The following is a 10,999-nucleotide window of genomic DNA, read 5'->3' as shown; positions in this document are numbered from 1 at the left end:
ACCATATCTTGTTTTATTCGACATTTGCATTGATCACAACTGAAATGGCTCATTCTATCTATACACACCTTTGTACCAATGGCCCATGCAACTGTAATAGAGCAGAATGGCATATACCGGTATGCATAGTTCATTTCTGTGTCAAATAGCTTTGCTCAAGGTTAAGATAATTTATCAATTGTTTTATATTGGGTAATATATTGTCTTCCTCAGCTCAGACTACTTTGAAGAAATGCTTCCTGCAAAAGGTTTTAGAACGAATAGTAAACTAATTTACTATTATTAATTTGCTCCCAGAATATCAATACACTCTAGGGCAGAGGGTCTATTATCTGGACAGTAATCCACACATCTACTGAGAAGTCCAACAAATGAATGACCATAGCATCCTTCAGTGATTAATGTCTCCAATGAACATGGCATTTTTTGTGCTACCATCAAATTAGTTAGTTGCTGTAGATCATCTTCTTGGTTGTCATCAGCAAGGCTACCCTCGTGTGTTGACTCGTCTTTGTCAAGGCCCCATGCATGATGTTTCGTGTACAGCTCAATTAGCGTAATTCCAAGGGACCACATATCAGACATCGTACTTGCTTTAGTTTGTTGAATTAGACATTCGGGAGCCATGTACGATGGTGTTCCAGCTATAGCACTGCTGCCTGCATGAAGTGTTGTATGACGCTTTATAAGTTTGCTAACACCCATGTCACAAATTTTTGTAACCATGGTATTCTTTGCGATTAAAATGTTAGCAGGTTTTATGTCCTGATGAATGATATTATTCTCATGCATGTATGATATTGCTTGGCACAGTTGCTTGGTGATATATGGCTTTCGGTCATTTGGAATATTAAACTCTATGTGCTCACCAGTAAAAAGAAGATCATCCATGTTTGGCCCATCAATATATTCAGAGACAATGATCATTGTATTCTTTTCAACAGCAGTTGCCATAAGCTGCACGATATTTGGATGTCTGATCCTACTATGTATTTGAACCTCCCTTTTAATACTTCCTTGCAGAAGTTTTACATTTCTTCCCTTTATTTCTTTGATAGCCACATCTGTGCCAAGCCATTTACCTCTATACACTATGCCAAATGCACCTCTGCCAATTTCATCAGCTCTTCTGTACTGTACATCCTTTACCTTGATTTGGGGTACATAAGCATTTGCTGCACTTTGTGAGGATGATGGAACAACTTCTTGAATGGATCTTGCTTTCTTCCTGGAATCAGGCTGTAGTTTCTGTGACAAACTTGGTATCTGTTTTACAAGTTTTCCTTCTTCTCGCCCACTCCCTGTCATTGTACATACTTCAACGATACTTACATTTGCAGATTCTTCAAACATTCCATCAAATGTTACAATTACTTTGTACAAGCCAGAATCAGTTATCCAAAGACAGCAATGATCAGAGTCTTCGGATATAATAACATCATCCTTTTTCCATGTATAGATGACACCTGTCCATGACAGGAAGCGATCACACCAAGTACTAACAGTTTGTCTTCATAACCCCAGATTTCAGCTGGCTCATGCAATATTATTTTAGAATTGTCAAACCCATTTGCCATTGGAAAGACATACTTTAAATCATTTCCATCCATGCATTTGTAATCTAAAAATAGCACGTCCTTCTTGCATATCGCTCTCACTTTAAATCCATTGCGTATAGGATCAAAATCTTGTGAAGATTCAATATCTGGATCAGACCAGAGACATATTTCTTTACACTGAGCTCTAGATGAAGCTGATATTGTAAATACAACGTCAGAATAGCATGATGCACCTTCTTTTGAGTATGAAATGTTGAGCTTATCTCCCTCTGTTGGCTCCATTGACAATGATGAACGTTTCCTTTCAGCACCCACTTCTATACCCGATTCTTTACTGACTTTATTTGTTTTACCAACTGCATTGGAGGAAATATGTAGAATCGTATCAACATTAGAATCTGCTAATGAGTTGTCCTGTTCAGGCACAAATTGAGGTTTACCATAATCACGGTTTGTAGCACTGATCTCTTGTATTTGTGATTCTCCCCAAGACCAATTCTTGGTACTGCAAATACTACACTTGGTTTCCTCTCATTTGACTGTTCAGGACAATCAGTCCTTGGCATGATAACATTTGAGCCAGATGGAATGTCACCTTCAGTCATTTCTGTTTTTCTGATATCATCTGCACCTGCAGGGAGAAGTGGTGATTGTCTTTCAGTTGTATGTTCTATGACATCTGTACTAATACGAGCATTTGATGATGTCCCACCATTTTCTTCCATATATGGAGAATTGTCAGCAGTGGCTGCACTTGAAAAACTCACAGTAGATGTCATTAAATACAATCTGCATTTACTGGGAAATAACCCATGTGATTTTAGGTATTCATCATAATTACATTCCTCGCCATCAACATTAGTAAAAGTAGTTATCTTTTCTCTAGAAAAATTTCCTAATGCTATATACATCTCACTTATTCCGCCATACTTGTCAATGTTCTTCTTGAACAGTTTTTTCCCCATGTCTATCACTGTCTGTACTGAAATGGTGTCTTCTGCACTGTACTCTACAATCCTTGTTCCACCACCATCAATCATTTTCACCTGCTTGTAAGGTTGACCATCTTCAGAATGCAGCCAACCAATGTGAAACTTCTTCTTAGGTTTTCGTGAGACTGATGCCTGTTAGCAAAAAGAATCAGTATAAGTGCTACCGGTAATTATAAAGATGAACACATGAACTACTTCTCACAACCAGGGTAGAACATGAAGTTATGATTTACTATTATGGAGCATTCTTGAAAATTAAACTAAATACTCCTTTAATGTAATGTATCAGAAAAATATTTGATATGCATATGTAACCTTCAATACATAACCTATGCACCAAGTTTGAAAACATCTTTGACCATATGTCAAAATTAATGCATACATATGTATGCTATGATGTACTATCCATTTATAAAGGTTGAAGTGAATTGCTCCACACATGTGCAAAATATAGCTGAATTTTCACAAACAAAATGGTCGCCAGTAAGCCATATTTGATCCAATTATAAAATCTTTGAACATGTACCACATTAGATACTACATTGTTCTGTTCCTTTAATTTTTTGCAACAAATCAGTCAAAGCATACCACACGCAGATATACATTCAATTTATTTGTGAACTGTCTTAGTGACTGAAATCTGGTCATGCACCCAAACACTTTATATTACAGCGGTAGGAGGTAATATTAATTTAAGGTCCTCAATTTTATTGACACATGCATAAACACACACATACATACATGTGAACTTGACTTAGTAGAACTTGGCACATGGCCTTTCTTCTCTTTGCCAATTATTTTCCTTTTTTTTCTTATATGCTTTACCAGATCACTAATACGAGACTTCTTCAATGCTGAAATGATGAGTTTTTTAAGTTTAAACAATATATGGTTGCATCTCTAGACTATGTCATCTCAGAAAAGAATGATGATGTGAAAGGACTTTATTCATTTTTAGGCTAATCCAAAGAATTATTATATACATGTAACAAAAATACTTATCCATAGCTAAAACCATATCATCAGCCTTTACATACCATAAAATGTTCAATGTCAATTATTTGCACTTTTTTGACATGTTTTTTTAATAAATAATCAGATATATACCTGTATGTATGTAAGCATATAAGCCATATAAATGTTTGACATAATATGTCAATAATGAATTTATAATATCATCCCCATGTCATCATTGTCTCAATAATTGAAGCCAATAGCTATTGAGATATCAAAATATATAACATGACACAATACAGCAAGCCATGCATGACACATAACATTTCTTACGTAAATATTGTTTGCTGGAACAGTACAGTATTACGAAAATATCTATCATACATGTATTGACAAAGAATTGCTGCAAGCATGTCAGAGATATATGACTGGATTCAAACTCATGAAAAACAAGACATGAATGTTACAGTTCCCGTTATTTGATTACAAAGTAGTACAAGGAACATCTGCTAACAGGTGAATGAATATGTACTCTATGTGGGTACAACTCATCATAAAGTGATTTCCCATAATCTAGTTTTGTTATGACAACTAAGAACTTCCACTGACCCATGTTCAGAATCTCAGAGTACACAAGTGCAACAAAACTATTTGTTACCCATGTACATGTATACTTGCTCAAGAAACTGCATTCATAAATCTGAGTGATGTACATGACTTAAGGTTTTAGTATATTACCAGGACCTGGGTCAAATCAAAGATCAAATGACACAGTCCCCATTAAATTTTTTAAAGTTCTCTTTGTGCTCATCATATTAAAGCAGAGGGGTTGTCGCGAGCGTGTCCTTGAAACTTGAGTTCCAAGTGGCGTATACAACAGATTGTTTATTTACATCAAAACACGTGTTCCGTGTAGTAGTAATATGGCCAAAAATAAAAACAGCATATATGTGCTAAATACGAATGAAAATGGTACATAAATTGTGGAAATATAGTAATAAGGCCAAAAAGTCAGATGGCTGTCAATCGGCCATCCTTGACCAGATTTTGAAACAAATTGTCATGGACATGCATCCTAACATGTATAAAGTACATGTATGTGCCAAATTTGAATGAAAACTGACAGAGCACGTCCAAGATATCGCATAAAAAAATAAGATGCCTGCCAGTCGACCATATTTGATCGAATTGCGGAATAAATCGTCATGGACATGTATCCTAAGATGTATGATCTATGTACCAAGTTTGAATGACAACTGACAAAGCATGTCCAAAATACAACATTTTCAAAAAACAAGATGGCTGCCAGTCGGACGGAGATCGAATTATAAGTCCCCGTTTTTGGACTTCGTTCGAACGGGGACTAATAACTGCATTGTTTTAATTTGAATTTTTGGGAGGGTGTGGTCATTATTGCCAAAAGCACATCTACTCATGCCAAGGTGTAATGATACCAAATATGAATAAAATTTACACGGTGGTGGTAGAGATAGCAACAAATAAATACATTGATATAATTTGCATATTTTTGGGAGAGCGTGGTCATTACTGTCAGAAGCACATCTACTCGCGTCAAGGTGTAATCCTCCTAAATATAAACAAAATCAGCTCAATGGTTGCTGAGATCAAAGGAAATCAAAAAACCGATGTATGGTTCTTGAGATAGCAGTGGAACAGACGGACACATATACACACACACTAACTGCAAAGACTCCCGTTGTGTGCTTCGCACATGGGAGTCAATTAAAAATTAAATGTGCCTAAACTTCCCATAATGCTTAATTAAGGTGTGTACACACTAATCCCAGTTTTCAGTTCAGGAACTGTTAGGATTCATACTGTGCATTTTTCTTTTAGAAAAAACTGTCAGTGATACTGTAATATGATGGCGATAGTAACAAGTCTGATCATACTGGTAGTAGCTAGTTAACTAGTCTAGACATTGAAACAAACTGAGGTGAATTACTAATGGTACTAAGATCAATTATATACAACAGAAGCATACCTTTCTTTAATTCATCTTGTCATTTAGCTATTTCTCCAACTTTTAATCCCAAGTTCTTAAGTGTTTCAATTGACAACAGAGAAACAGTATCATTATCCAGTATCTGTGAAATAGTTTAAAATACATAAAATTATTGTAATTAACATACTCTCAAGCAAGTAATAAATAAACTACAAACATATTTTAAATGATACATACCATCTGACGATTTACATTTCTGTTAGTTCCTTAAGAAATACATTTGAATCTTAAGGCATAGTAATTAAAATACACAATCTGATTAAAATCTGATGTAGTGCACAGGCTTTAATTATTTTGACTATAAACTTATTTTAATTTTTATTACTTATCTTATTAATGCCTTTTTATTTTACTTTGATTTTGATTTTGTGATTTTTTTTTATTCCGCCCTACATACAATTACCAAAACTTCAAAAAATAATTACTGGATCAAAATAAAATAAAATAAATATACAAAAAAAAGCTGAGACTAGGATTTCATTTTAATCAGATTGTTCTATCTCTAGAAATAACAATGGCAGAATTATTGCTCCACACAAATTTAACTCACATTACTGACCCAGTGTATTACTAAATTAACAAAATACATTGCCATGAAGCACAATTTATGTGATGCCAAAAATATTTCTCAAATACTTCATTTTAGTTTGTTCTTCTTTGATGTGACTGTTACTGATTGTTATATTGGTTCCTGAGATAGCATATGGAAACTATCCTGACTAATATGCACACATCACTGAGAACAATTTATCAAGCCAATGACAAAAATCCCATATCTTCATATCTAAATGAACAAACAGACTTATTGTCTAACTTTGTTACAATTATAGATAACATTTCACATCAGTTGCCCAAAACTACCCCTTAATGTTATTATGAACACAGTTCCATATGCATAAGCGATTTAGTGTTTGTATTTTCAGAACAATCCGTTTGTAATGCTTACAGACCGTTCTTGGCCAAACTATGGTAAATCAACCTGTAACACACCTATTTAATATGAACTCAGCATAATGAATTAGTACATATGTACAATATTTCACTAAATTCATACTTCAGAAAAAAGCAAAAACATAAATAGAGAATAGAGAATGTTAATCCAACAACATCGCCTGTTATGTTCCACAGTTTGGTGGTAGTATTTCTAGTTATGAACTTTGACCCGCTGTTTCAACCTCACTAATTGATTTACACTTGCAGGGTAATCATTTGATACAAGATATAAATACCGATGTAAATGGCAGAAATTATGGAATCACGGGAATACCTTCCTGAACCAATCAAGTGCCGCAGATGTGGTATTGAGTCAAGATATTTAAAACTACTTCCATGTCTTCACTCAGTGTGTTCAGACTGTTTGTAGGAAGAGTTCGACAAAGGCCATAAATATTTTAAATGTCCGGTTGATTTTAAGATACATACCACAAAGCAGGATATTCATTGTTTTCCTGACAATTTCCTTGCTAACAATTACTTTGATTATTATCAGATAAGAGGAAAGAGAATTCCTATATGTCGTTACCATGTCAATGAACTTGCAGTAGCATGGTGTGGGCACAAGGAGTGTGCCATGTTTTTGTGCCAAGTGTGCCTCCATGCTCATGTGCAAAATAATGATATATATTGTTGACATTGACAGCCTCAGAGAATTGGGCAATATAAAGAAAAAGTTTGAAAAGCGTACATTATTCTGTCCTCGCCATGATGAGGTGCTTCGTTATTTCTGTGAAAAACCGCAATGTCAAACAATAATATGCAAAGATTGTACGATTGCAGATTACCGGGATATTGGTGGACATCGAATAACAAGCGTGGAAAAGATTGTTACAAAATATGAGAACACGTTTCGAGATGCAATAAAGAGCGGTAGAACTGAATTAGACCAGATCCTTAAAATAGAAAATAAGATTTCTGAGCAAATTGATGAGAATGAAGAAAGACGAGAAGAACTGGAAAATGAAGTGAATGCAATATACAATGAATTAATAGCACACATAACAGCTGAACGTGAACGTATTAAATTTAAACTGCGAAAGGCTTTTCAAATGCAAATTAATGCCATCGAGAAAGTACATTCGCAGATTAAAACTGATGCGAAACAACTCAAACAAGCATGTACACTAAACGAACGTGCAGTCGATGAAGGCAGTCAACAAGAATTTATGTCTGTTAGAAATGTTTTATCTGGCAGATTGGAAGAATTTACGTCACGTATTCGTCAAGAACCAAATATACCCAAGATAGATTTTACAATCAGAGAATAAAGTAAACCAAACATTCTGAAAATAATAAAGGACATGTGTTATGTAATGGTGGAACCTGATCTAAAGCCTGTCGTGGAAGCGCCATCAACTGTAGTGATTGGAAATAGTGCTGCAAGTGTAACATATTTTACTTCATTGCGTACAGAAATACAAGCCGAATTAATAGATCCAGATCACGCGCAAATACCGTGCCGTGTGCAAAGAAGTAATGAGTATACACATGACATCATGTTTCTACCACAGACATTTGGAGAGCATACATTAAGCGTACATATAAAGGCAGACAGACATGTTTTTCAAAGTAAACATCTGATACAAGTACTGGAAAATAACCCAATATTAACGTTTGGTGGACATGGGAATGGTGTTGGAATGTTTTGGAGAAACCCAATGGGAATAGCTATGTATAACAACCAGGAAGTGTTAGTAGCAGATAGCAATCGTACCGTGCAAGTTTTCAATGCAAATAATGGACAGCATGAAGGGAAGTTACCCATAAAGGGATCTGATGTTACCATAATGCCAGATACACATACAAACAGTTTAGTTACAGTGTCTCAGTCTAGAAAATGCGTGTATATACATCATGAAGAACACGTACAGGAATTTGCACATCCCCATTTCCAGTATCCATATGCAGTAACTACTGATAACAATGGATGTATATATGTTACTGACAAGGATGCTGGTTGTGTGTTTGTATTCGCTGATGTTGGTACGTATGTTAGAAAGATTGGATGTAAAACTAAACGATTTGGTCAACTGAATACACCTGTCAAGGCAATAGTGAATAGTAGGAATGAAGTCGCAGTGTGTGATTTTAATGGTGGTTGTAAACAATGGTATGACGTCACAGGTAGACCACTGCGTAGATTTGGTGCATGTTGGGAATCAGGACATAGATTTGATAATCCACGCGCACTGTGTATTAATAATAATGGGCTCATGCTAGTACTGAATCAACAAGTTAATGACACAGAGCGCTACTCTCAGATCAAGATATACTCATCTGATGAGAAGCTGATTACTGAGATTGATGGTGGTCAGTGTGACTGGGAATCTATTGCTGTCAGTGAAGATGGACATGAATTTGTTACAAACTATGGCGATTACAAGGTACACAAATACAAATATTGTTATTGAAGTAGTCATGAACACATTGTCCTACTCTCAGATCCAGATATACTTATCTGATGAGAAGCTGATTACTGAGATTGATGGTGGTCAGTGTGACTGGGAATCTATGGATGTCAGTGAAGATGGACATGTGTTTATTACAGACTATGGCGATTACAAGGTACACAAATACAAATATTGTTATTGAAGTAGTCATGAACACAGTGTCCTACTCTCAGATCCAGATATACTTATCTGATGAGAAGCTGATTACTGAGATTGATGGTGGTCAGTGTGACTGGGAATCTAATGCTGTCAGTGAAGATGGACATGAATTTGTTACAAACTATGGCGATTACATGGTACACAAATACAAATATTGTTATTGAAGTAGTCATGAACACATTGTCCTACTCATATATTATTATTTCAAATTGTAACTCGCTGTTAACGTTTATATTTCAGTCACTTATCAGTATTTAGCTACATTTAAGTAGCTAATAATTTCCTGCAACACCATGGGGGCTGCAAGATTGTGTTATTTCACTTTGAAATATGGTAGATAAATGGTTTAGTTACTACGCGAATATTAAATTTAGATTCAAAGAGATTATGACACAATTTTTCAAATTAACTGTGAATACCACATAATGGTATACAAGAAACGTACTTATATCTTATTTTAACTGTAAAAATTTATTAAGAATCGGATTGATTCTGTTTTAAGTTATTGCATGCCGCAATTTGAATTATTTAATTGCTTCTTTATTTAACATTTGTATTTGGTTCTTGAAGAAATTATCGTTTTTACTCGAATTTCATGACTAATAACTGAACTCAATAACAAATACATTAGCATTTATCTGTTGTTTTTTGTGTCAGTTAACTGTTCAATTTAAATCAGTATGGTTTTAGCAACCATTTCGCAATTTTTGAAAACAAAGGTATGCAATTTAATATGGCATTTAAGTAAAACGTCTTTGTGTCTGTTTTGTTGTTTTCTAAGACTTTTGTGTCACATTTGTTTGTAAAATGTATTGATCAAAACATAATTGTCTTGAAACAATAGAGCTGACAATGTCCCTGTAATATATAAAAAAAAATATATGTATATAGCATCGAACAACAAATACTAATACAAACGTATGCATAACGTAAATACAGATAATTATGAAAAATACGTATACATGATTTACAATTGCGAAAATATATAGTAACATTGTTCTTTTGAATTAAGTATATGCCTTGTGGTAATCGGCTCGCTGTTCACATGATAACCATCAATCGATTGTGACTTAAGATTATCTATACTGGAGAAAATCCTGGCAGGTCTAATTTGTAAGCCTTGTCAATGATCAAAAAATGTCGATCCACAATTAGACGAGACCACATCGTATAGCTATAAATAATTGTATCGCCCAAATTTTAATAGTTGAAATACGAGTTTTAGTGTTCAGTCACGTCGTTGTATTATATTGTGGCTGATATAATGCTTGCAAAATGTTACATCGAATATAGCAAAGAATTATAAAAAAATATATTAAACATTCTTTACAATGTACTTAACATATTAATGAGAATTGATTCTAAACATATTTACCAGGTGCAAGGCAAGCACCTACATTTTGTATAGTGCAATGTACCCTCTACAGGTACTGATATTGCAGGGATCCTGTGTCAAAATCGAAATCCCCAAATCACTGGCTGCGGAAAAGTTTGCTCTTCAAGAAAAAAATATATGTTACTGATTTAACACAAAAATAATGTGGTCCCTGGTTTCCTTAGTTTTCGCACTTATTTTGTTTATAAAATTTAAATGACATTTTACCAAATTACAAATTCCATAACTATAGAAAGATGTCTTTCATGATCAATGTAAGATTTTTAGTTGCGTCAAAAACGCGCCAGTGAATTGACGCAACCAGTTGTGTTATAGCAAAACTTCAGCAGCTGTGCGTCATATCAGCTTAGAGGGCGCAGTGTAACACGTTTCAATTATAATATATAATAAAAGATGGGTATTTCAACTACGAGAGAGGACTATCATTTCAAATCAAATTTCACATTATATAGCTGCTGCTATAACCA

General features: G+C 34.6%; 1 protein-coding gene across 1 annotated transcript; it reads right to left on the bottom strand.

Moving 5' to 3' along the window:
* Window positions 1-282: 282 nt before the first annotated feature.
* On the bottom strand, window positions 283-1,308 carry LOC146734971 (uncharacterized). Its single transcript, XM_085507292.1, has one exon. It carries the CDS (start codon window positions 1,306-1,308, stop codon window positions 283-285), a length of 1,026 nt encoding a protein of 341 aa, XP_085363418.1.
* Window positions 1,309-10,999: the final 9,691 nt, after the last annotated feature.

This window comes from Saccoglossus kowalevskii, chromosome 13 (assembly GCF_978046115.1).
Source record: "Saccoglossus kowalevskii chromosome 13, keSacKowa6.1, whole genome shotgun sequence".
NCBI lineage: Eukaryota > Metazoa > Hemichordata > Enteropneusta > Harrimaniidae > Saccoglossus > Saccoglossus kowalevskii.
Note: the sequence above shows the minus strand (reverse complement) of the source record. Positions and strands in the feature narration are given on the sequence as shown.